Source organism: Columba livia, chromosome 14 (assembly GCF_036013475.1).
Source record: "Columba livia isolate bColLiv1 breed racing homer chromosome 14, bColLiv1.pat.W.v2, whole genome shotgun sequence".
Classification (NCBI taxonomy): Eukaryota; Metazoa; Chordata; class Aves; order Columbiformes; family Columbidae; genus Columba; species Columba livia.
Genome location: NC_088615.1, coordinates 10,095,435 through 10,122,809, shown reverse-complemented (window position 1 = coordinate 10,122,809; position 27,375 = coordinate 10,095,435). Strand labels below are relative to the sequence as shown.

At 39.6% G+C, this 27,375-nt stretch overlaps 1 protein-coding gene across 1 annotated transcript; it reads left to right on the top strand.

The window, feature by feature from the left end:
• The first annotated feature begins 13 nt into the window (after positions 1 to 13).
• SEC24A (SEC24 homolog A, COPII coat complex component) lies at positions 14 to 25,622 on the top strand. The gene is made up of 23 exons (XM_065029960.1): positions 14 to 212; positions 5,403 to 5,924; positions 7,852 to 8,019; positions 9,675 to 9,752; positions 10,079 to 10,245; positions 10,841 to 11,010; positions 12,047 to 12,149; positions 12,980 to 13,106; positions 13,377 to 13,486; positions 13,879 to 13,991; positions 14,670 to 14,788; positions 15,425 to 15,480; positions 15,765 to 15,971; positions 16,291 to 16,411; positions 16,994 to 17,152; positions 17,676 to 17,849; positions 18,273 to 18,383; positions 18,767 to 18,942; positions 20,414 to 20,551; positions 21,193 to 21,297; positions 21,437 to 21,529; positions 22,088 to 22,191; positions 22,588 to 25,622. The coding sequence occupies exons 1-23, from the start codon at positions 140 to 142 to the stop codon at positions 22,700 to 22,702; spliced, it is 3,309 nt and encodes a 1,102-aa protein (XP_064886032.1). The 5' UTR covers positions 14 to 139; the 3' UTR covers positions 22,703 to 25,622.
• Positions 25,623 to 27,375: the final 1,753 nt, after the last annotated feature.

The following is a 27,375-nucleotide window of genomic DNA, read 5'->3' as shown; positions in this document are numbered from 1 at the left end:
CGGAAGTGCCACGTGTACGCGGTGCGCCTGCGCGCGCCGCCCGGTAGTTCCGGTGCGGGGCCGTCCTTCCCCTCCTCCCCTGCGCTGGGCCGGGCGCCGCCAGACGGGCGGCACCGCCGAGCCGAGCCCAGCCCGCGCCATGGCCCAGCCCGTCAGGCCCCCCGTCGCCTACCCCAGCCAGAACGGCGGCGGCCAGCAGCCCTACAGCAACGGTGAGTGCGGCGCTGGGCCGCCCCGCTGGCGGTAGGGGGCCGCGGGGAGGGAGCCTGGCCTGGCCAGGGGCCTGGCCGGGAAGGCTCCTGCCCTGTGGCTCTTCTCCCGGCCCCAGCCCGCTCTGCGCCTGTTCTCCCCGGTGCTGCGGGGGAGGGGGCCGGTGGCCGCGGGCAGAGCAGGTGCCGGGGTGCCGGGAGCGGGGCCGCCGGCGGCCGCGGGGGCTCCCGGTGGGTTGGCTGCTCGGCTGGCTGAGTTTACAGCCCGTAGGAGCGGGCAGAGTCCGCGGCGGCCCCGGGGACAGGTCTGTGTCCGGCTTCAGCGGTGTCCTCACCGTGTCGCGGACACCCTGTTTCTCGAGGGGAAACGCAGCTGGATTAGGAAACAAAAAATAAGAAAAGAAGTAGGTAATGGTGACTGATCTCTGCTGTCAGTCCCCGCCCCCCGGTAGCGTCACCCGGTCCGTTGGAGGGCACAGGGGCAGGTGGGAGCCGTGGCTGCGGCGGTGCCCTGGCTGGGAGGCCCCGGGGGCCTGCTGGACGTGGGGGTCGCGGTGAAGTTGCTGCCCGAAGCGTTACCGAGAGACACGCAGAGCTGTTTACCGGGCACGATAAATCTTCATTCCTATTTCTTATTACAAAAGCGTCCCTGTGTATATTTTTGTGTGTCTCAGCCTATGAATAGCCAAAAGTGCCTTTCGGAACACCCGTGTTTGCACTAACGAGGTGAAACGTGTGGCAGCAGCGGCACTGGGCGGTGTTTCAGCCTGTACCCCGGCCGGGGACACGGCTGAGGCAGCAGCCGGAGCCTCTGACCCTTTGGAACCGAGCTGTACATGTGGCACCCGCTTACTGCTGGCGGGGGGGGGACCTGGCTGCGCGCAGGCTGCAGTGACTGGATTTTATTTTGTGCTACAATCTGGGAAAGTCTTGGTTAACTTCTTTCTCTCAAAATAGCAAGATATTGAAGGTAAAACTGGATAACTTACTGGCTGGCCTTCTAAGCTAGGAAGAAAGAAACACAAAGCGAGCCTTGTCTCTGTATCTATTTTCTTTGTAAGCATGGAAATCTCTGCTGTTGGAAGTATTTAGTGATTTCACATGTACAGACAGCATCCTCTGTACTTGGTTCCTTATATACTTCTGTGTTTCAGTACTTGCACCGCATCATAAGCAATTCAGTTATAATAAAATATTTTGATTTTTCTGCTTTCTGCATGAGTAATTAGATGGTTTGACTTGTCTTCTTCCTCCTCCTTCACAGCATGCTTATTACTTTTCCTCAAAGTCATCTGCAAAATGACATTTTACAAACAACTGTATAGTTGCTTATAGGGTCAAGAATGTGGGTAGCGTCTGAGTCTGAGTACAGCCTGAGGAAAGCCTCTGTTCTGGAGAGCTCACGGGCTAAGCAGAGAATGTACAAAGAGAACATTTGCTAATGGAGTCACTAAGTGGGATGATTTACAGACTGGCATCACTTTACATTTCCTGATTTCCCTGCAGTTGGATTACGCTCATAATGAAAGTTCTGGGGAGGAGGAATTTCAGGCTACCCTGCTGTCAGGTGTATAAAAAATAAAGAACTGAAATTTCAAGTTATGCAAATACAGGGTAGTAAACAGTTGTTATAGTATGGTAGAGATAAGGTTTGGGTTGCAGACCTTCTGAATAAATTAGATTATTCAAGCATGGACTGTTCATAGCATCATTTAAAATCTGTGTTATAATCCTTGACCTTTACAATAAAAATAAAGCTTTTCAAAACAGTTTAGAGTCTACTGAAAGTGCTGTTGTGGCACCTGCAGTGATCTATGAGGAAAGAAATGATGAATTGTTAGATAGTTGTCAGCTCTTCCTCTCAACTTGTTGCGTGCTTTATTTGTGTGCAGGTAACTCCCCGTGCTTGTGTGTCCAGCGAAGGCAGTAAATTGTCCAGGAAATTGTTTAGCATGGAGTATCGGGTTGCTTAGCAACAACCTTCCTCTACTTAATTTATTTTTTTTCTAATAGGATCAGTATTCTGTATTATTTTAGCTGCAGATTACTAATTTGCTTTCCAGTTAGTAGACTTGAAATGCAGACAAGAAGGAGAAACAATTCTTTTAGGGTGTTTTGTTCTCCCTATGTGATATCTTAGAGTGGCACTTTGAAGTCCTGAGAAGCTTTGGCAGCTGTTGGTTTTGGTCAGCTCTCTGTGAGCCTGGGGACCAGCGGGTCAGACTCAGCTGGAGTGGGCACTGATGGTTTGATTGGGATGCAGCTTTCCAGTGTGTTTATCCTCGCATCTCCCGGGAGCTAGGAGAGGTGGCACCTGCTGAAAGTAATGTGCTAAATAACTGCCTGGGAGTAGGTGACAGTGAAATTCTGTTTGGAAGAGAAGTTCACTTGAGTTCTAGCCTCTCATACTCATATTTGGACCCCTCATTTTATAGAACCATTGGATAACCTTCATATATGTATTCCGGTGCCATTCCTGATCTCAGGAAAGTTAAATGACCTGGTGTTGTGGTAGAGGTGTCTTCTGCTGTTAAGTACGTGGCCTTTCTCGTGTTACTGACTCATCTCCGTGATCTCTGAGCATTGGAGGTTTGGGTGCCATGCAGGTGGTCCAGCTCTTCATTCTGTGCTCAATTCTTTGTTGGCTCCTTGCTTCGTGGAACAGCACAAAAAGCCAGCAGCAGTGTTATAGGTAAAGCTGCAGAACCTATGTGCTCTCTGACAGGCCTCAGTAAAGAGGTCAGGTAAGGATGAATACCTGGCAGCACCAAACCAGCAAGTTCTGAAAAGTTTTTATGGACTCTGAGACCCTTTGGAAAGGGTTTGCACCTCTCAGTGTTGTTGCTTTAGTTTTGTTGGCAGCATTATGCAGGTTTGTCTTGAAAACATGAACTGCCCGTAGGCAATTGAGACTTCCAGTTGTGCTTCTGACTTTAAAAATCAAAACTAAAATTTGGAACATTGTGCTGTGGTGAATTCAACTTTTAAAGCAAAGTGCCATAGAAAATATTAATATCAGGTCAGTCAGTTTTAGGTTTTACCTCGCTTCTATTACTTTATCCTCAAACTTATTGCTCAAGCAGGGAAAACAGTGTGTAAGAGAGAACTTTCTGTGCTATGACTCCTGCGTGGGCTAGAGAGTCATGCCTGAAGGCAAACAATCAGGTTATGAAATTAATTTATATTTGTTCTGTGTTTTTCATATGGCTTATAGTAATGTTATATCAATGTATGTGGTGATGCCATCAGGATGCTGGGCATCACATAAGAAATCATAGTTTTTAAAAGTTAGCAAGTTTGATTTACAATGGGTTTTGTAAATCGATTGTTGAAAACCCATCTGACACACTGCAAGGTAATTTTTGAAGGTGAGTCATTTGTTAGCATTTTTGTGTTTGCAAGCTTTTTCTTCAGACATCATTTGGTTTAGAGAAGTATTACTAAGCTTTATGAGCAGCATTTTAAGGACAGTGGATTATAACTGGACTTCCTAACTGAAAGGCAAGCAGCATATTGAGATTAATGGGTGGAGAATAATATGGTATGTACTTTTTATGCACAGACAACAGAGGCAGTGAGGATGAGCTCACTAACACTGCAGTACCGCCTTGCCTGTGTATTATCCTGGATATGTATGATGCTCAATGAATTTACAGCTGTCTGTGAACCACAGCCTAAGGCTGTCTAGGGAAGGAGGGGCCGAATGACCAGTGCAGTGTTTGTCCTAAGAGCTTCAATGTATTCAGCATTTAGCTTAATTTATTGTCAAAAAGGCCTGAGTTCAAAGTTGTTTCAACTTGGAAATGCAAACTTCCTCACCTTTTGAAATTTCACTAGAATGTCTTAATAGGAAACCTGCTGTCTTTGTTAATGTTAAATGAAACCCCGTGATTCCATTCTTATGTCAGCTGTTTGTAATACTTGTACGGTAAATATATCAGTTCTGGCATGTTTTTGAAAACTGAAGTGGTGAATCCTGCAGGATTTTCTGGTCTGGAAAATTAAGTGCTTTTGTTTATCTAGGTTCGAAAAAATTGTCCAAGTCTTAACTAATTCTGGAAATCTGGAAAATAGTACAGGGTTGCAAATAAAAGAATCTTAGCTCTAAACCATAAAGAGGATCTTTTCTGCTTTGAGATGTTTAACCGTTTATGTGAAATGTCTTCAGTATTCAAACTGTGGATGGGGGGAACCACAATACCACTGGATTAAATAAACAATATACCATTGGAAAGTGGCTTAGTGATTTATTTTTTTTTAAGGAGTCGTGGCTGGCTGTGGGATACATAACCTAGTGTATTCTACTCAGAAGGATTTAGCTGGGAAATTTATAGTCTCCCTTCAGAATGTCTGTTTTGTGGCAGTGAACAACCTGCAGCACTAGCTTTCCTGACAGAGCTTTTACCACACTGGAAGTCTCACAGTATCCTGTCTCTTTGTGTTCTTGTGTAAAGCAGAAATCTGATGATGCTCTTACCAGCTTTGTTTGCTGTTTGAAGAATTATTAGCCTTTTTTCAATTTGTTTTCTTCAAAAGATTAAAACTCAGTGCAGCTATACCAACCAAAAAAAAACAACATAAAAAGCACCATTAACCTATCATGTTTTATTTTCCTGATTGATTAATTACTTTATGAGAAAACTACCAGTTATTCCATCTTTGTGACCAGTTGGCTGCTCACATGAGCGATACGTGTATGAATAGTTCCCTTACTAAAATTAACTGCAGAAACTTTTGTAGATTAACTCTGTCACTTGAGAAACAGCATAGTGACCTATACTGAAACTGGCTGCTGGTGTCTTTGCCATAAGCTGAAGTTGATGTCAATCCTGAAGTGAAACTGAGTTATTAGCAAATGAGTGCTTCCACTTTCGGTCTGCTCACATGTCCGACTGCCAGCTGTGTGGGTGAGCATTCCGCTTTGGTCGGCTCCTTTTTGGGTATTTCTGAAGGCAGAAACAGTGTCGTGTGTGTATTTCAGTCCAGGAGGATGGATTGTGCTCAGGCACCAGAATGCTTGGTGTTTGGGAGGCTACTGTAAAACAGAACAAATATCTAAGTGTTGGCAGCAAAATTCTTGGCTTGAAGACTAATAAAATCCTAAAGAAAGTGATTCCCAGGAACATCTCTTATTTTCATCAGTGGTACACAATGCTGACTTTCTAAAAGGTTTGTTGTTTATTTTTCTTCCAGGTCCCGTTCAGAATCAGCTGATGCATTCACCAGATGGCCAGGGATATAGCCCTTTGGTTCCAGGATTGTATTCACATCAGACAACAGCAAAGGCTCCTCCCCATCAGCCTTCTGGACAGTACAACTACAGTGGCTCTCAGAATGTTTCTCAGTTAAACAATTATCAAGGACCTGGGCAGACTCTCAACAGACCACCAGTGGCACCTTTCTCTGGGTCACCAGCACAACAAACAGGTCCTGTTCCACAAGTGCTGCCACCTGCATTGCAAAACTCAGCTGCTATATCATCTGCCGGTAGCTTTCCTGCTGGAGCGAGCGCGCCAGTGCTTTCAAACTGGCAGTACAGCCAGAGCCCTGGGAGTCAGCCCACTGGGTCACCATCAAGCCATTTGGCTCACATGACCGGGACAGCATCAGTTCGGCCACCGTTGTCCTTATCAGGAAATACAAATCCTCCAGGAAATTATCAATATGCTGCTTCTCCGGGAGGTCCTCCGCTTCAGAACAGCTATATGAAGCCAGGTAACCATACGTTTTTGGTATTTTGCCAATGCCCATTTCTCAGTGTTTCTTTAAAAAAAAAAAAAAAATAGAATTGACTCTGCGGCAGCGTTTTGCTTGTGGAATGAAGTTGTCAAAACAGATACTTGGAGAAAATGCATATTGTAAATACTGGGGAGATTTCTTTGGATTATAAGTGAAAGTTCTGTGCACAAGTCAGGCATTTCAGTTTGGCTGGGTGGCTGAAGTAGGTAACCCCTGAATGGTGTCTTGTTGTTTTGGGAAGCTGTTTGCGGGAAGTGCTGTTTCCTTGGGGTGGCTGTTGGAGCATTGGCTTCAGTCAAGTGAGAACTGTGGGACTTCAGGGTTGAAAACTGTACCCATCTTTAGTGACTGTGGTCTTTAGCAGTATAAACCTTGTTAGCTTTTCTGTTTATTACTTGATTCAGGTCCTTCTCTGAACAGCTGCAGTCAGATTGATGCAAACAACTTGAGCACAGTCTGGAAAGAAAACTGGAAAGTGTTCTGTATGATGAAATAGAGGCCAGTTGAATGGAAAGCTTCCTTCCTCTAAACTTATAATTTGCACTACCTTATAGTAATTGTCAGTCTTTAGAAAGCGTTTGGAAAGCTGGAGATGCAAAGAATTACCACTACTGCAGCCTGCATTCTGTTTCTGCCGCTTGTGTGTTGGTATATGCAGTGGCAAAAAGCTTTTCTAACAGTAAATAGCTCTATTATGCAAGTGATTATTATGGAAATAAAGTTAATCCTTAAGTTTCCCTTTGCCAAACTGCTGTTTGTTGTTATAGATTTTTTTCTAACTGAACACGCAAATAGGAGTTACGGACAGAAATATTTTAAATGTTAAAGCAAATATTTTTTTCTTGTGAAGTGCTTTTAGTCTCAGTAGAGATTTTTCTTGATGGTAGCTTTTTGTTAGATGCTTGACTGATTTTGTTATGGTGTTCAAACTGACTTAGGCTTACAGAATTTATGAAACTATTTCTGGCAGTTTATGGGAATAAACAATTAGTATTTTGGTGTTAGTGAGGAAAGTGCTGAGAAATGTTGGGAGGTGGTATATGAAATGAGAGCGAGTGTCTGGTATAAGAGAATGCTTATATCCATTCAATGGTGAATCCTCTTGAGCAATTTCCCTGGTAGTTTTTGTGGAACAGTGATCACTATTAAAATGAATGTAGCTTGTTCTTAGCACAAAGGTCTGCCAGCTCCCTGCCTGTGTGACCAGCTTTGGGCAACCTCTTAGACACAGAATCCCTTCCATGTTCTGTTACAGTGTAGCCCGTGTATAGCAATTATTAATTAGCTTTGCAGTATCAAACGCGAAGTCCTAGGATTTTAAAACAGAAGCAATTAAAAACTTTCCTGCAACTTCTAACATGGAGGATTAAAGACTTCAGAGCAAAACACCTCACACTTGCACAGCAAGTTTATCCAAACTGCGCATTGCTGGTGGTTTTCCAAGAGAAATCTTTTTTCCCAAATAATTTTAGTATCTATGGAATCTGTACATTGCTGTTTTGCATCAGATTGAAGATGAGCATCGTGTCAAAAGGGATGTGTTTAGACTCTTAGTAGTTCATTATTCTCTGTCTAATATGGGGCTGTACTGTAACTTCATAAAGTCCAGACTTAGTAATTGAAGTTGAGATTCTTTCTGTACCTCTTGGAATTCTTACCAACAAGAGCACCAGAAAGAAAGGGATCATGGATAACAGCTACAAGAACCCACTACGAGAAGGGCACGACAGAAAGAACCTGAAGTTGTGAAACTTTCTACATGCATATTAGAATTTATGTATATCATGCTGTTTAATGTTTGAATAAGAGAAAAATTTAGATTTCAATTTGTGTGGTTTTGTAAGAAAACTTTTATGACCTTTTCATCTCAGTTAAACTCCTTCTGAAAATGAATCTCTTCCAGGATCTGCACCTCCACCAGTGACCCAGCCTTCAGCTCCACTCCACCCCCCTGCAAGGCCACCTTTGGGCCCCCCGCCAGTCGGTGGTCCACCATTGATTAGGCCGTCAACACTGATGGCAGGACCACCTGCTACACAGTCTCTGCTAAATTCAGCTCCAAATCGAGAAGGTAAGAAGTAATTTGTACTTTTTGTTGAATTTGAGTGTTGCAACTTGCTCTAACGTGTAATGTTTCAAGTCAAGTACGCTCTTTGCAAGTACACTGTTAGACTCAAATAGTAACATTTATACTAATATAGCATAATTTTATCTGAATGGAGCAGGTAAGGACCTGGAAGGAAGTAAAATATTTCTTGTTGACAGTTGTTAACAAAAGTAACAATAATTAAGACTTCAAAATAGCTTTCTAAGTGCTATTTAACATGTCTGTGTCTCCCATAGTTGCCATCTCTGTTTTTGTTTTTAGCTTTCTAAAATGGCATTGAAATTCTGATTTCTCTGCATCCCTGACTGCTGTGGAGAACATAATCTGTGTATATATCATTTTATTCTACAGGGACACCTAAAATGCAAACCCTGCAATTCCTTGCCTGTTTACATAGCTGTACCTTATTCTTCCTTTCTGTTTAAAATCACTGAAATGTATCTTGGATTTGTTCATTTTCTGCAGGTAGTTAGTGGAGATTGTCAAGTGTCAGCTGTTAAAGACGTATATGACTTTCTCAGTCTCTTGTGGGCCCTGCACAAATATGCTGTTGTTTAAGAACTCATCAGGGCTCTGTATCAAACAGAGCTGGAGCGGTATTGTATTTACTGCCCCTGCTAGATGGGGCCATGTGGTAGTCAGCAGTTTTATTTTCACATATATATTTTGTTCTGTCACAGCTGTTGGTTCGTTGCAGGTTCAGATTGACAGTTTCTCTATGGTAGCTCTGTGAGTACAAGAATAGTATATTCAGATATAGCTTAGTTTTGAGCATGTGAAATGCATTAGATACTGCTTTTGCTTAGAAAGTCTTTTCTTCATAATGAAGAGAAATGTTTCCAGGGCCCTGGAGAGATAAAAATGTTAAGTCTGTGAAGCAGGGTGACTGCTGCTTACTAGCAAGATTCAGGATATAATGTAAATTCCTTTCATTGGGTCATCTTTGAACATTTTAATGAAAATAAAAAGTAAATTGTGTACCGACTCCTCCTTAGCAATAGATAGTCGGGTTTGTAATTTAAACTTAGTGTACAAAAAGCTGTCCTTTGGGAGCACTTTCACAATTTCAAGGTTTTTCTTATCTCAGCTGGAATTTATATCTTGGCTAGTATGTGACTGTATCAGAACTGTTGGTATTTGGTGAGCAGTACTGGACTAAGTGAATGTAATTTGATGTTTCCTTGAATTATCAATGGAAAAGGTTCTTCAGGGAACTCAGTACCTATATTCCAGGGTATTCTAAAATCTTTGGCCTACAGACATTTCCTCTGATGAGGAGGATGCGTCTCCTGACACTTTACTGCATGTCAGCTTCGAAGTTATGGTGAATATCTGATGTAATCTTAAAACATCATTCAACCTGAAGAGTAGAGGCTTTTGTTTTCCTTGAAAAAAGACCACGGGGCTTTGTGAATGTCCTTTGTTGAGGTCATGTCAGCAGGTGAAGTGTGTGAGAAAAGAGGCCAAGATGTATATTCAATGCAGTTTCATCCTGAGACAGAAACAAAGTAGATCCAAACTATGATAATTTTAATATTCCTAGGGTTTCTTCACAGTTACCTCATTACAACTTCTTAGTAACTTGTGAAAATTTTTACTGGGATTGTCTTTCTTAATAGGTGATGCCACATCTGCTGCCAGTGATGGGTCTGCGGTGCAAAACAGCTATGATGCAATAGAAGGTGGTGGCCTCATGGGTAAGGCTTGGGGATGAAAAATGTTTACTATTATGTGACTTTTTTTAAGATCTGGGAAAGATTGAAGTTTAGGTACTTATGTACAAACATGCATACTTGATTCGATGTCTGTCTTGAAGCTAAGTGTGAAATTTGAAGCACTGACAGCATGTCTTTGCCTGTAAGTATGGTAAAGTAGTTAAGAGCATTTTACAAAATTCTCTATGATTGTCAGTTTTTTACACTTGGAAACGGAACTACAAAAGGTCTTCCTGCTGTAGTAATGCATCCAGCAAGCTGCACTTCTTCAGCAATTCATCTAAAGTATTTGTCTTCTCTGCTTCTAGCAACTCCACATCCTTCTCCTGCAGCACCGAGTCTTAACATGAATAGAAATGTTGGCTATTCTTACCCTGCCTTACCTCCAGGCTACCAAAATACTTCCCCACCCGGAGCACCTGGAATGCAGGCGACTGCTTTGCAGTATCCAGATGGAGCAAAACATTTCCATCAGGTAGACATTGTTTGGTTTTGATCTCGTTTACTATCTGTGGTATGTGTGGGTGAAAAGAAGTGCCGAGTGGTGTGTGTTGTGCATCTCCAGGGTGCTGCTTCTCTGGTTCACTGCTTGGTGCAGTGTTTGTTCAAGATGATGGACGTAGCCTGAAATTAATGCTTTTGTTGACACCTTGTACCAGTTTGGAAAAGCCATGTGCCAGCCCTTTCTGAAGTGTTCTATCCTTGTATCTGTGTTTATCCTAAAACCTTCAGCTGCTTTTGGCATGTTTTTCTTCCCTTGAGTTGCTATTGTTAGCTGAAGTATTTGTTTTTTCCCTGAACTTTCAGAGCGAACTGAGCAACACTTTTGCCAGCTGAGCCTCTGTATTTCAAGAGCTTTGTAGCAGATGTATGCTCATTTTTGCCTCTATTGTGTTACGTGCCTAAGTTTAAGTAACAACTACTATTTCTAAATATATCATTGTAGTACAATGGCAGTTAATACACAAATAAAACAAAAAAATGAAAGGGAAATGTGTTTGCTTTTTAAATGAATGTCAAGTTTCATCCAAATAATTGGTGTTAATTTCTGAAATTTTATTTGATTCTAGCCTGCCCTGGGCACTAATCATTTAACTGCATCTATGGGTGGCCTGAGTCTACAGCAAGGATTAAGACCTGTGAATCTTCTTCAAGAAAGAAATATTCTTCCTACGAGCCTCTTGAAAGCTCCTGTCCCGAACTTGCATGAAGACATCCAGAAGCTCAACTGTAATCCTGAGTAAGATTATCCATTTGCTGTAATCCATCAAAATAAATGGAAGTATACATTTCTGCTTGTAAATGTAACTCTTCCTGAAATATTTCCTTAATTTTGTGCATAGAAAACATTGAAAGCAGGCTTCGCTTTGTGTTAAGATAAAGGTGGTAAGTGGTTTAAACTTTGGAGTGAGGAAAATTATCTTTGTAGAAAATACGAAGAAAAATACATTGCTTGCAAGGCAGCTATAGACAGGTATAAGACCTTTACAATACAGTGGGCAATGAGCATGATTGAGAAAAGATGAAATAGGAGTTAACTCACTTCAGTGAGGTATACCAAAAAGATTGTGAATGCAGAAACGTGAGTGACCTCTATATTGAACGTAACCATTTAAAACAAGGGAGTAGATGGAACGTCAGACAAGCAGCTGGCACTTGGTTATTCAAGTAATCTCTGAGGAGACCAACCAAACTGTGAATAAGCAGGTACTCTTGCTTTGCAAGCCTTTTGTGATCGATAAAGGAAATAACAGCGTCTTTAGGAAGCTGTTCATGCAAACAAGCTGGGCTGGGTTTGCAGAAATACTGTGCACTTCTGCACTTCGGAAACTACTGCGTTCTCAAGTCTTTAGAAATGGCTGTGGGCTTGTTTATATTTCTATGTAGTTTTAAGACAGCTTTTAAACTTTGTTGGTTCAGATTTGTTTATAAGACCACCTCAAAATGGTAGTACAAAATAACACATAAATTATGAAGATTTGGTGCAACTTTGAACATTTTTAGGCTTTAGTTACTTTGACCTGAGTGACTAAAATGATGCTCAGTTCTGTGTAAAGAGCATCTGTATAAAATAAAGTAAGCACTCCAAGTATGTACTCTGAGTCAAGCTCAGACTAAACCAGAACAATTTGACAGAATTGGAGAAGGTCTTTTATCTGGAAATGGAAATTCACCGTTACCAGCTGTAGAAAAGTATAAAGGATACTCTTTACTATTGAAATCATTTTTTTTTTAACGTGAAAGCCTCTGAAAATAACTCTTTGTATTCCATGTAGGTTGTTCCGCTGTACCCTGACTAACATTCCTCAAACTCAGGCCTTATTGAATAAAGCCAAACTTCCTTTGGGGCTCCTGCTTCATCCTTTCAAAGACTTATCGGTATGACAAATATTCAAAACTTTAAATGCTAAAATATCAACAATGCCTTTACTAAATCCAGAGCTGGACAATGAATTATAAAAGAAGGTCAAGTATGTTAGTTAATCTTGACCCAGAAAAATTACCTTGGTGGCTGACACTTCCCTGTTCCATAGAGATCATTGCCATTTTTCTATTTATTTTGTTTTCCTCCCAACTGTGTTTGAATTTTCAAGGCTCACTTCTTAATCAAGAAAACCTCCCAGACCTCAAAAAACCCAGAAGCTTATGTACAGCACAGCACTCGGACTGTGCCAGAGGGTGACACGTATAAATTCCAGTATCGCTTAGATAGATTTATCTTGTCACGTATCTAGTTGTAGTTATTGATTTCCTATACCAAACCTAGTACTAATTCTAAACTTAGATTAAAAAAGCTAAAGAGGTTTGAATGTCCTTAGGTAGCTGGGAGACTTTGAATTTAACAGGGCTTTTTTCTTTTAAACATTATTATTTTTCACAATTTAAGTAATTTTTCAAAGATGTGCTTTTTTTCTTTCTGATTTTGGATCTGTACTGTGTGTAGCAGTTGGCCTTAAACCATCAGTGTAAAATTCAAGACTTCAGAGGCTTGAAAAGGGAACCTACACAGTCAAATAGGTTAGAGCTCAGTTCTGGCCAGTCATCTTATTAAGGAATTGTATCAGTGCTGTGAGGATGCAGAAATACTTCTTCCTTTGAGAAGTGAGCTTTGAGTAGCTTACCAAGCTACTCAGTGTAGGTAATGCTGTTACCATAGATGAATAGCTGTAGTGTGGTGATGCTTTAAAACACAAACTTTTCTTTTCCAGCAATTGCCAGTGGTCACTTCAAGTACTATCGTGAGGTGCCGCTCCTGCCGGACGTACATTAACCCTTTTGTCAGCTTCCTAGACCAAAGGAGGTGGAAATGCAATTTGTGCTATAGAGTGAATGACGGTAGGTTTTAAACGTGCTTGTTGCATTAAACTCTTAAGGTTAGTGTTTTCCACCTTGGCCTTTGAGCCTGTAACATTGTCGGCCATATCAGCACTAGGGATCGTCGTCAGTCATGACGGGGCTGTGAGACACAAGAAGTGTTTCCCTGCCTAGGGTTGTTCTCCAAGAAGCGTTGCCCAGCAGGCACAAAAGAGTCGATGTATTTATTTTAAAATACAGCACAGCTAATACTAGTGTGAAATAATAATATATATAAATTTATCTGCATAGTTCCTGAAGAATTCATGTATAATCCTGTGACGAGAGTTTATGGAGAACCTCATAAAAGACCTGAAGTCCAGAATGCTACTATTGAGTTTATGGCTCCATCTGAATACATGGTAAGTCTTTATTTACTCTTAGTTATTCTCTCCCTTTGTTTTATTTCTAGAGGAAAGTCAGAAAAAACCTTCTTATGGAGGATGTTTCCCAGCTTAGAACAGTTGCTGCCTCGAGTATATCTGAGAACTCCTGGGAAGAACTTCAGATAGTTCTCCATTTCTAAACAATTAGCGTGTCAGAGGAGTTTTGTATTTAGATTGTGTAGATGTTTGTAGATCTTCTGGAAGGAAACGATAATTCTAGAATTACCCAAGACAAGACAAATGCGTTTAGAAGTTTTAGCTATTATCTGTGTTGTGTTTTAATAGAGTTTAAGCTTGCCATGGAGTTATATAACCCAAATCTAATAAATGTCACTTTAAAAATTAAAGGTAGTCTTTTCTTTGCTCAGCTACGTCCACCTCAACCACCTGTGTACCTCTTTGTGTTTGATGTCTCTCATAATGCAATAGAGACAGGATACTTGAATACAGTCTGCCAGACCTTGTTAGACAATCTTGACTCGTAAGTACCTTTTCCTTACAATCTCCTATTTTCTTTACTCTTATGAGACTTGTGATAGATTTCAACATGCCACTGCTTCCTGTTAAGAAATTTCCAAGGGCTGGCTCGCAATGGCCAACGTTGTATTAAAATATAGTGTAAAGCTGTAGTCTTTTTTACCGTCACAGTATGAAAGGTAGTTTTGAGGCATATTTTTCAATCTGGCTCTTTCCTGGCTGCTTCACCAATCCCAAAAATAAATGAACATCATGGTTATGATGTCTTTTGAACTGTATTTTTCAAAAGCTGAAGTTCAGATATGTATTTGCTGAAAAGAATGCATATATCTAATGAGCTTTTCTTAAAATACATGCTGTATGAACTTACATAAATCCCACTTGGTATTTTGCAGCTTCCTTTTCTTACATTTCTTAAACGTTTCCTGAGTGTCTCGTAGATTATTCTACTGTATCTTTTTCTGGTTTGTTTGGATTTGTTGGGTGTTGGGTTTTTTTGTGTGTGTGTGTTTGTTTGTTTCACCAAAATGGCACAGTCAAACTGTTGCACTAGAGCTGTTAAGCTTTAACTACTGAGTAACAACCTTGGGCAGGTGCAGTGGATTTTTTATTTTTTTTTTAAGAAAAAAAGCATGCAGAAATGAAATTTCATCTTGCCGAACACCATATGTCTCCTTTTTAGGCTTCCTGGGAACACTAGAACAAAAATAGGCTTCATAACGTTTGACAGCACAATCCATTTCTACAGCCTTCAGGAAGGTCTTGCTCAGCCACAGATGCTTATAGTCTCAGATATTGAAGGTATGCAGAAACAACTTCTGTCATTAGCGTCTACTAATGACTGTTGGGTTTGGCAGCCTTTTTAAAAATGTATCTGTGGGAGTTCTAGATAGATCATTAGTCTCTCTAGTAATAGCTTTAGAAGTAGCATATGTCTGTGTTCGTTTTGAAGCCTCTGATGTCTGGGCAATGCTTTGGCTGTTCATGACTTCAGACATCAAGACAACCTTCCTAACTTGTAGTTTAATTTGTAAAATTATCTAGATTTCTCTTACGATCCCAAATATTGTTGCTTGGTAAATTGCTGTAGATTCTGTAGTGACTGGTGCTTAGTGCTTGTTCTTCTGCCTTTAATTTCAAGTCACCTTTCACTGTATGTTATGAGGTAGGGTAGAATGAACACTAGAAAGTCTTTCTTAGGCATTTTTACTGAATAGTCTTGATTGTCCTTCAACCCTGTCAATTGCTAATCTGACGTGGCATTCAAGGCACAGGTAGGCTTATGAGAAAAAAGAAAACCACAGAATTATGTTTGAATGGATTTACACACTGATACTGTATGCTTTTTACAATGGGTATAGTGATTGGCAAATGCAACTGGGGGAAGCTTGATGTGTTTTTGAAAAATAACTTAAAACCTTTTTTTTTTTCTTCCAGATGTATTTATACCAATGCCAGAAAACTTATTAGTAAATTTAAATGAAAATAAAGAGGTAAGAATTACCTTACCGTACATAATTAGTGACATTCATACAGTTTCAGATATGCTTGATAATTTCTGGATTACTTAATGCCTTTCAACACCTACAGTTTAAATGCCAAGTTTGAGGTGGGGAAAAAAGAGGTCTCTTAATTTATCAATGTGACTCTAAACATTTGCCAACCTGAAACAAGACAACATTTTTGCTACGTTTTTTTCTTCACTCCCTTAATGTTAGAAGTGTTCATACATGTCCTAGGACTCTTGATCTTAATATATTTGTTTTCTCCATTGTAGCTAATTCAAGATCTGTTGAGGACCTTGCCACAGATGTTTACCAAGTCCCTGGAAACCCAGAGTGCTCTGGGGCCTGCCTTACAGGCTGCCTTTAAACTCATGTCCCCCACTGGAGGTAGAATCTCTGTCTTCCAGACACAGCTTCCGTCTGTGGGAATGGGAGCACTGAAGTCACGAGAAGAGCCAAACCACAGAGCAACCGCAAAGGTTAGAAAAGCAAAAAGATTCAGAGAACTGGCTACCCTGTTCTATACGTGTAGGTGGTTCTGGAATTGCCCGTTCTGGGTTACTTCCGTGGTTTGCTTGTTGAGCTAACCTCCCCTTGTTAAAGCAGTAGAAAGAACAACAACAACAAAAACTAGGCAGTATAAACACAGATTTATTATCTGATTTTTCTTTTTAAGCTATCACTGTAATTAGTGATGGAGAGTCAATTGTTAGTGCCCCTGAAAACAGGCAATAAATGTGTTAATGTAAATGTGTTTGAATTTCCTGTGTATTTTGTAATACTCCGTTGTATTAACAGGACATACATTTGACACCGTCGACTGATTTTTACAAGAAATTAGCCTTGGACTGCTCGGGGCAACAGGTTGCAGTGGATTTATTTCTTCTTAGTGGACAATATTCTGACTTGGCTTCTCTAGGTAAAGCATATTAAGCTGATTTGGGGTGTGTAACTCTTGTACTTTTCGCAAATGCATAGAATCTACATTAACATTTAGTATATTAACCCTATTTGAATGAATCTAGTGTGTCAGGTTGCAAATTAATCCTTGATGAGCAGTGACAGTGAATAGATTGTAATCTTGCAGTCTTTCCTGATTTTACCTAGTCGTTCTCATGTTCTCCCGTAGTGAGTCAGGATTCTTGTGATCCTGGTATAAGTGGCTGAATTACTTCCCTTGTATGCCTTTTAACAATCAGTGTAAACATCTTTAGAGGAAGCTTCATTAGCATTTAATTTTTTTTTCGCCATTTAACCAAACTTGCAAGTGACAAAGTACCTGTCATTTCAGGCCAACGGAAAACACCTGAAACTACATACATACTTTAACATATAGTTGTGACATCTATGTCTCTGTATGCAGGTCTATAAGTGTGTACCAGAGCTATTTGCAGGTGTGAACAGTTTAATAATTGAAGGGAATATTACATTCAACTGGTATATTGAAAGACCACAGCAGCAGCTGTCTGCACTCTGCCAATGTCTGTTGTTTTGGTTTCAGGTTGTATATCGAGGTATTCTGCAGGTAGTGTCTATTACTACCAGTCTTACCATCACAAACACAACCCTGTCCAGGTGGAGAAATTGCAAAAGGAACTGAAACGATATTTAACTAGAAAGATTGGGTTTGAGGCTGTCATGAGGATAAGATGCACCAAAGGTTTGGACACAGGTTTTTTTGGGGCTTGGGGGGTGTGGAGGGGAAGTGGATGTTTGCTGTTACTTGAGAATGTTTTGGTTGGCATTTTGGCTGTCGTTTAAGCTGAAATGGTTAAAAGACAAAGATTAGAAAAGTAAAGTTCAGTACCAGGAATCAGACCATTAATTAAAAACTGTATTTACAGTATCTTTACTGGCATCCAAGTTCCATTTTACAATGGTTAAAACTGGAAATTTTGTTGGACTGCTGTTTTCAACAAGCGACTGTTTTTATAGTCTGGAGACTTGCTGCTATGGTGCATTGATTTGACTTCCAAATTTGTGCTTTCTGCTAGCCTTTGTGGATTCTGTGGATTAGCTGTCTGTTTGGGATGTTCACCTTTCTTGAACATACTTGTTTTCATTGTGAAGGATCTTAACGTCCCGATACAGAGCCATCTAACAGTGATGGCAGATGTGTAAATGGTGTCTGTACTTCATAACTATAAAAATAAAATGGATTCAATCCAATGCTGATCTTCTAGGTCTTTCCATTCATACCTTCCATGGGAACTTCTTCGTACGATCTACGGACTTGTTGTCGTTACCCAACGTAAACCCAGATGCAGGATATGCTGTGCAGATGTCGGTAGAAGAGAGTCTTACTGATATGCAGGTTGTTTCTTTTCAGTCAGCTCTCCTGTACACATCCAGCAAAGGTAAGATATACAGGCAGTTCAGCTGCATTAACATACAGTGTTCAGATGAGTATTTTTATGTCAATTTTTCAGCTGCAGTTCAGTTGCAATAACTTACACAAACTGTTTTACGTAACATCAAGATCACAGCTGTGATGGGTTACCGCATGTTGTTGATGTTATTGTGTCTTCTAGACCAAGAAGTTTTTCTTGGGAAACTTAGTTCTGGTCTGAAAATAGGTAGACTTCACCCGGAAACTGAGAACTAACCGTTTTTAAAAGCTGCTGGAGATGGCCTGATTCACCTCTTGTATTAGATTAAATCTTAAATTAATTAGATTAAATCTTAGTTTTCTTTTTGCTGTTGAATAAACAGTGGCATTTCTTGTATTGTTTCATAAAACAGAAGTTACAGTTGGAGACTGAAGTTTTCTTTCCTTACAGGTGAAAGACGAATTCGTGTCCACACTATGTGCTTACCTGTTGTAACAACACTGAGTGATGTCTACCTGGGGGCAGATGTGCAAGCCATCACTGGCCTGTTGGCCAATATGGGTAGGCACGATAAGAGCTTGTTTGGATATGTATGGATGATATCTCAAAAGCTTTGAGCCGTAATCCTCTAGGAAGTAACGTTACAAGAAAAGATTCTCTCTAAGAGTGCTTTCTAAGTTGCAAACAGAAGAGGATTTTTTTAAATGCTTGTCTTAGGCGAAGTGTCAGTGTAGTTGTATGTAGTCACCTGGATTTAGTCTGCTGCATCATCATGAGCCTCTGGATTTTTTTTCTGAATCATTTATCTTGACTTCCTCTATAGTGTAGGAAAATCTTATTAAGATGCACGGGAGTATATGTTAAAATGAGAAAAGTTAGCATATGCGATTGTATTTCTACCAAGGGAGGAAAAGCCTCTTATTTGAGCTTTGTACTCTTTTTAGCTGTGGACAGATCAGTTTCTGCTACCTTGAGTGATGCTCGGGACGCCTTGGTCAACGCAGTGATAGATACTTTATCTGCTTATCGTTCATCAGTCCTAAGCATTCAACAACCTGGTCTCATGGCCCCCTTCTCACTGCGGCTCTTTCCACTTTATGTACTGGCACTCTTAAAACAGGTAAGAGTTAAATGGAAGCTGTGCAAGAGCATGATTATCTGTTTGGCATGTCAGCCTGCAGTAAAGAGACATTTATTTGGTGTATAAAATAGCATTTATCTTATCTTTCAGTATTTTTGTAGGATGCAAAATTGAAAAGTTGCTTTATTTAGACTTTAATAAAATGAGCCTTCCTGCAATTTGCCATTGGGGTTTTGAGATATTTTACAGATTTGAGAATGGTCCTTCTTACACAGATAAAGTTATCTCAAGATAACTGCACCCCTGAATTTGATGACTTGAAAGGTCAATGTAGAACAAAGCCTATTCAATTGTTTCTCAAGCTTGGGTAGATAACATGTGATTTTACAGGTGGTCAATGTGTGTTTGTATTTTGGAGTCTGTTGTGAAGGGATTTGGAGAATTTTATGGAGCAAATGTATAAAGATAATAATGGGCGGGCCTTCTGCTCTTGCCTGCAGAGGAGACCAAGGGGATAGAGAAGATGTTTAAAGAGTATAACTTATAGGAGTGAACTAGTTGAGAAGTTTAGACATGTGTACAAAACCAGAAGTATAAGTCGTATAACCAAGGGAATAGGAAAATATTAAAGACACTGACTAGTCTAGAGAATGTGGAAGAGTACTGGTAGAGTGCTTTTTCAAGAACCTAATTTCTGTGCATTTCTGGAAATGTAGATCCACATAGCAGCTCAGTGTGGATGAAGAGAGCTGGCTGGCTGGCAGAGAGGTAGTTGGCTGCCTGTTCTCACAAAAGGTTTAAAGCGTTTCATAATATTTGCTCAATGAAAGTATTTTTTGATTGGATTTCCCTGAAGTAGTTTTAAGTGTTGGACAAGCTGCCTTTCTGTTCTAGAGAGAGTTTTCTGATTCATAGATCTTGATAAGGAAGTAACCAGCATGTTGCTACTAGCATGTTTGTAAGGATATTTGAGCTTTTTTGTGTAGAAGACTGTGTAACTGTTTGACTCAGTCAAGTGGGAGGAGTGAGCCCTTGTTGCAGTTATAGCAGGGCTTTTTTTTGTCCCAAGAAGCCAGGACTGTCTGTGTCTTAATTGTAAATCCAGAATTACTTAAGATTCTGTACATTGAAGCCAATTTTAAATTGCTCCAATATTTATTCTTTTAAATTCCATCAAGTAGCATTTTTGAGGTGTATGTTAGAAGGGAGATATTCCAAGATGCTTTTATCTCAGCTGTAGCGCTCACTGGAAAGGATTGATGGTGCAAGGTCATCTAAGTTCTAGAACCCAGAAATGGGAATGAGGAGAACTGTATAATTTGTATGTGAAACACTGAAGAGAACTGTGGAGAAGGCAAATAGCAGTGGTAAAGTACCATATTTTGAGAAAATAATTATGGCTCAACTCTAAGACTTCAAAGTAAGTTAGAAATAAACGATAGATGGTGTGCTAAATTCAGCTTATCACACCTTGCTTTCATGGTCAAATTAAATGCCTGATTTTTTGCAGAAAGCATTTCAAACTGGGACGAATGCTCGTTTAGATGAACGCATTTTTAACATGTGTCAAGTGAAAAACCAGCCCCTTGTTTACCTCATGCTTATGACACATCCCAGTCTGTACAGAGTTGATAATCTTACAGATGAGGTGAGTGTTTGCATTGCTACAAAGTCTTTGTCTGGTCCAAAAAATATTTCTATGATGTGAAAATAAATTTGTTAAAGATCTCACAGGTTTTCCACATTAACACAGCATAGCTAAAATTTGCTGCTTCATATTTTCCCATTTGTTGCATTTGTTGTTTGGGAATTCTGGAGAGGAGCTGTACTCTGGCTATGGATGCACGGGGAAGGTTTTTTCTAACTTTTTCCCTTGTCGTTCTCTTGCACTATAAATTGCATGTATGTAATGACAATATAACATATGTTTTAGCTTTTTGTCCCTCTGTAGCTTCCTTTATTTTAAAATGTCAAAGTAGTTTTGTGAACAGTGAGAGAATGTTTATGAAGGAGCCTGGATAATTTTAGAAGTCACATCTTTTGTATATAACAAATTTGATACTCCAGTTCTAGAACTAATTAAGTTGAAGTACGCCCTCTTTAAATAAAGCATTGAGATTTATTAATAAATCAGGCACTTTAAGTGTGACTTGCATTAAACTAAGGAAAAGTATCCAGCTTCAGTATACAGTATAATACATCTTATTCTTATTTAACCTTTTGTTCTTGTGCCTGCTTCAATGCATCAAGATGTGAACCTCTTTTTTTCTGTTTGCTTTTTTCCTTTAGGGAGCTCTTAACATAAATGATAGAACTATACCTCAGCCACCCATTCTCCAGCTGTCAGTGGAGAAGTTGAGTAGGGATGGCGCTTACCTTATGGACGCTGGCTCTGTAAGTTGTGTGGTGGTAGTTATTTAAAAATTATCTAAATTTACTTGAGGGGTTCTTTCTGAGAACTCAAATTGTGCTGGAGACCGCTGAGGTGTAATTTTGCATTGAATTATTTTTGTTATTGCTGGGTATCTTTCAGGTAATGTTTCTGTGGATTGGGAAGAACTGTGGGCAGAGCTTTATCAGCCAAGTCCTTGGAGTTCCAAATTATGGCTCAATACCGCAGAATATGGTATGTGCTTGCTTTGCTGTACACCAGTCATACAGTGCTACCAGAAATATGACCTTCATGAGAACTAAGACACCACTATTAAAATATTAACCCTCTAGTTATCATTCACTATAAATCCAGATTCAGGGCAAGAAGGAATTTCCAATACCTCTCTTGGAGTTTCTCCAGGTTAAAACTTTATAGATCTCCCATGAAGCAGAGTAAGAAGAGGCTGGTAATGATGAAGTCTCATAGAACTGTGGGAGCAGACTGAGAATACATGGGAATATTAAGGATGGTGGTTTAGTGGGAAATCCTTTGGTTTCTGCAATAGAACAGGTAATTGGTCACAGCTCAGTCATCACTGTGCTGACAGGCAATTGCTGATACCAGCATACTGGATTTGACTGTTTCAAGCCCTTTTGAAGGTGACTAGACTAAAACTATCCATCACAAAACGTATCTGCCTGAGTGTCCTTTATACCTGATTAGGACAGTGTTTGGGCTGTTTTAAGCGTTCCTTTTACTGTTTTTCTGAAAGCTATGATATGTGTATTAATATTATCCTTTGTCTCTTAGACACACCTCCCAGAACTTGAAACTGCAGAATCCATCAGAACAATAGCTTTCATTTCTTGGCTGAGAGAACAGAGACCTTTCTTTCCTATACTATATATAATAAAGTAAGTTTTTTAAGAGTCTTTGTGCTGTTTTAGGGACCCCTTAACAATACATATTTAGGTATCATATTCTGAGCTTTCTTAATGGAAGTTTTAACAATGGTGCATGCTGTGCCTAACAGATTTGACAACAGATACGAATTGAGTTGTCTCCAATAATTTTCCATACATTAAAAAAGACTAAATATCACAGAATAATCTTTAGCTAATGGCAGATAAGTAAATGCTGATAAGTGCACTTGTTGGGGTTAATCACAAGGGCTGTTGGAGAGCCTCTTTTCATATTTCTTTAAGTTCTTGAAATATCTTGCTGCTCGGCCTTTAGCTTTTTGAATGTGTTGCACTGTAGATCTTGGCAAATGTTTATCTCACTCAAAGCCTTATATTTTCATTTTTAAGGGATGAGAGCCCGTTGAAACCAAGCTTTCTGCAGAATATGATTGAAGACAGAACAGAATCAGCCTTATCATACTATGAATTCCTCCTTCATATACAGCAGCAAGTGAATAAATGAAGCACTAGCCTTTGGCTGACTTCTTTAAGGAAAGATTTTTGCAGTAAAGAACGATTGTGCTTGTAATATCTTCATTAAATCTGTGGCCTGAGGCAGTTGATGAGAAGTTCTCACTGTGATTTCAACGAACTAAAGCAAATAAAGGACCACATCTGAGAATCAAATGTGCAACTACATAATATTGTACCTTAAAAATCAAACTATTGGAACTGGTTGAGCACCTTTAATTTGCTGCAAATCATGTTTTTACTGTAAGTAGTTGCAGCATGAAGTACATTTACAAAGGCAATACCGAAAAGGTGAAATACATTTTGTAAAATAAAGAGCTCTTTGTTGTTCAAAATGTATATTTCTGTAACTCTTTGCCTTTTTTTTTTTTTTTGCTGCTAGATATAAAACCTCACAATATTGATCATGATTTGCAGGGAAATTCTGTCTAAGTGCATCCAGTGATTACAGACAGAGCATCTCAATGTTCTGCTTGATACTTAAAGTAGCAATGAAACAACTGTTCATTGTGAAACGAACAAATACTTTATGAAGTGTAGAATCCAGTGTTTGGATTGGATTGTGGCTGATAGGACTAAAGGTAAGGGTAACCCAGACAAGGTGGCTGAATTTGTGAAAGCGTTTAATAAATCAGTATTCAAATTAAAAAATAGAGTGGGGAGGAGCGGGCCGTATATGAGACATTTTTGAAAGTCTGTGCCTGAGTCAGCAGTATATTAGGTAGATGACAAGCTTTTTTTTTTTCCTCGGTAAAAATAATAGTTTTAATTTCAGTTTGTGAATGGTGTGGGAGGGGAAGGGCAAGGAAGGTTATCTCAGATTTATTTAATTAACGTTTAGAGTACTTTTGGCTCGTTTATGTTAACTGAATGTTAGGCCCCTAAAATATAGTGTGTCTCTGAAGTCAGTTTGTATGACAGGACTTCAAACCTAATGTTTTGAGACAACATTTAATATTGTGATGTTAAAATTGGAAATCATTTTTCCAAAGACAAAAATATTATATTGTGTTTGAAGTTTTGTCCATGGTTTCAGACACACTTGAAGATTTTAAACACTTTTTTTTACTGCAGCTGTGTCTAGGTCCAAAGCCAGTGTGCACCAAATAAAAGCTTTAAATATACTCTTACATCCCTGGCAGAGCTACAGATGGAGGTTGACATTGAACCTGAAGTGAAAATTTATGCACAAAAATAATTTTATAAAAGTGTATTTGTAATTGTTCTCTTTTGGAGATTAAGCTATCATTGATGCCTAGCAATGCAAAGAGTATTTAAGTTACTGTATCCCTATGTCCTTGGAAGTCTTTCATATGGAAAAATCTTGGTTTGTTTTTTTTTTTTGGTTAATAGTGGGAAACTTAAAGGTCTTGCAAAACCTACTTCCTGGGGCAAGTAACTTGAACAGGTGAAACACTCTGAAGTGGTCAAACATGTACTGTGATGAGGCTAATTAACTTACATTTTGTGATACAAGTGTCAAAGGACATCATAGGGTAATAACTTGCTACCATTTCAGGCTGTAGCTTCCCGTGATTGTCAGGAGTTGCCTTATTTCAGGGGAGGAGTTTCTTTGGGGAAATTGTTGTCGCTTGAGCACGAGAAGCTGAAGTTCAGAACAACGTCTGAAATAGCATGAAAAGACTATTATGGAACCAATTTAAGCTTCCCTGTCTGCTGGCTCCATAGCACACAGGAGTATATTTACTTGAACAGCTTTTCAGAGAATTGCACATTTTCTAGTCATAGCAAAGAGGTTTTTAAGTTTTACAGTCTATTTTTTTTTTTTTCTGTGGGAAAGGGGTCTCTTCATTCAAATCATAAATGTAAGTTATGTGGTTGCATAGGCTATGACTTAAAACTTGTGGTTTGGGTGTATTATCACTCAGATGTTGAAAATCATCCTTGTATCTAACAGGCCACCCAAAGTCTGTTTCTTACTATGACTGTATTTTGCTACTATTATATATCCCATAGTTTTTAAAACAAACATAAATGTTGGAGTTGGCTTCACTGCTTTATGTACACCAAACTACTGGCTAAAGATGTCAGTCATTGTGGCAGTTAACAACTTTGAATTAGGATCCCTAAGTTTTACAGAGTAAAACGTTTTAAACAAGACTCAGATGAGAACCCTCTTTGGGAGTTCTCTTCACCTTGGAAGAAATTCTGTATTGACCTTTGTTAGTTTATTCGCTTGCGGTGGGAAGGTCCTGCTGGTTCACCTTGGATTGCTGTCAGGGCAGATGAACACACAAACTACCTGATTTTTTACCTACAATTGAAAAATGAGGACACTGAAGATGATCTGCACAAACAGGCAGGAGTACCTCTGGTACTTAGATCTCAGCATGACAACTCTACCACTGTCTAGTTGAAGACTTTTTTGTTCAAACTCTTGCTGTATTTGACACATTAGTGTTCAGCCAACATTGTTACCATCCATTTTACTTTGCTTTCATTATCGTTTTTAATTTAATATATTTGAGTCTGAGTCCGCATAGACTGTGTTGCAATAACTAGAAGGATTCACTTTTATTTAGAATTAATTTCTTAACAGAAACTAATCAAAGATGCAGAATGGCTGTTAGATAAGGGACCATTAGATGTGATTTTAAGGTTCTGTTTACTATTATGGATGTAATCCTTATAGTAAATTTAATTTTGTAAAGTAGTGTATAATATTGTAATATTAAATCTTTGTTTTATGAACTCAAACTTTTGATCTTCAGTATGAAGCTATAAATCTTCCCCCTTCTGAATTTGAGACAGGATTTACTTGTCCTCCTTTTTACAGTTTGTAATTTTCACTGTTTTATTCCTGTAAAAAGTCATTTGTAACACATGCAAATGCTTATTTTATCTGTGCTAATTTATCAGATTTGGCTACGCAATAAAATTAATTGAAAGAACTCACGCAAGTCCATCAGTCCTTTCTTATAAATAGAATAATGTATTTCATCAGTCTAAATACCATGTACCAACAAATGATAAATTCTACTTTTAGCTAAAATGTAATGTTCAGGTGATATAAACTGAGGGGGAATTTGAGAAAATTAGTTGCAGCTGATCCAAACTTCTCTTCTGACCCTGGTATTTTTTCTCCCCCCAGAGTATGTCCTGTCAGTCAGCACTGTTAATTCCATCCTACCTTGGGGTTCGTTCTCCCAGTACCCCCACAGCAGGGCTGTCCCCCGCTGAGTGGTCCTCGCCAGCTGACATCGGTGCTTGGAATTTAGCCTTCAGCAGTGTTCCCAAGGTGATGATCAATTTTATTGTAGGTAATCCTAGATCTTCATTTAACAGCCTATTATTTCAACACCTTTTTATAAAAGTCATTCCATCTTCTGCTTGCCAGGTTTTTTTATGAGCTGTCATCACTGCTGCTTCTGGTTCATCATATATAAGTTAATGCATGAGCTTGGTACTTTCATCTCAGTTTTTGAATACAGGATGGTATCATTCTCTAAATCACTTAGTATCATCAAAATACTAATTGGACTTGTCAACACAAAGGTTTTCCCCGATATGTGTAACAATCTCTGTCCTGCTGCTGCCGAATTTCATTAGTGGCTCCACGTTCCATCCTGGCACCAGTCTGTGGGAGTTCAAGAACAGGATCCTTAAGTAGAGTTTTGCTTCTAATGGAAGTGCCTGTGGTGCAGTCTGGGAGTTATGGAGTGCAAGTTGTTAAGGTAATTAATTTGAAGTATTGATCCATGTCACTGCCTTCATTTGGTTTGGCTCTCAGATGCTTTCGCTATGTGTGTTAGCCATGGAATGTTCAGCTAAGGAAAGAATACTGTGGCCTGGTTTTATCACTTTTTGTCACGCAATCAGAGGTGTAATGGACTTTTTATTGTACATAAATATGAATATTACACCAACCGTATCTTGGTAGAAATAACTGGAGATGTTTCCTGGTTTATAGTGTTATGGTAATTCTGGAATCCTTGAGTGGTCCTTCTTCCCTTGTTTTTTTCCCCTCACTATCCACAGTCAATCCCTTCATTTGCTCGATGTATTAACAGCTGCGCAGTGACACCATATGGGGAACAGCCTTTGGGAGGCATTTTCCTACCTTAGGATCCCTTTCACGTACACATGAAATCGTCTGTTTGCCCACACTCCAATAAGCAGCATATTCTCTTCCCTCCTTTGGAGTGTGCCCAGAGACACCTCATTTCCTAAATTCGGCTGTACAGCAGCACTCACAGCTTTTCCAACAGCAAATCTCCACCCCCAGACCTGCTCCTCCATGCACTGCTCTGAACATCACATGCTGGAAACTGAACTCTGTCAGTTTGTCCTTCTGAACCTCTCTGACCTACTGGTGCTTCTGCACGGTCACAAATTTGTAGTGTTTGGTAAATACAACTTTGGCTAGAAACATGAACCTTCGCTTATTCTAATACTGTAAGTTTCTATACAGACCACTGCTCTCATCTCTTTGTATGAGAATGAAAATGTTACTATCCTGCCCTAGTTTTTATATTGCTTTATTAAGCAGATTCTCCTCACTGAAAACAAGGTGGATTTGCCAGGTTTACTGAAACCAGAATTCAAGCCAATTAAAGAAGGAGCTGGCCCCCGCTCGCCCTCGAAGCACGGCATCACGTCACTGCTGGTTTGATTTTCCTATAGCCATGCAAAACCCCTCGTCTT

What these genes read in the sequence shown, in the direction of transcription:
- SEC24A (XM_065029960.1), top strand. Translation starts at nt 140, where the DNA reads ATGGCCCAGCCCGTCAGGCCCCCCGTCGCCTACCCCAGCCAGAACGGC. An exon ending in AAGCTCAACTGTAATCCTGA is followed by an intron (nt 11,011 to 12,046) that starts GTAAGATTATCC and finishes TATTCCATGTAG; the next exon opens with GTTGTTCCGCTGTACCCTGA. An exon ending in CCTATACTATATATAATAAA is followed by an intron (nt 22,192 to 22,587) that starts GTAAGTTTTTTA and finishes TTCATTTTTAAG; the next exon opens with GGATGAGAGCCCGTTGAAAC.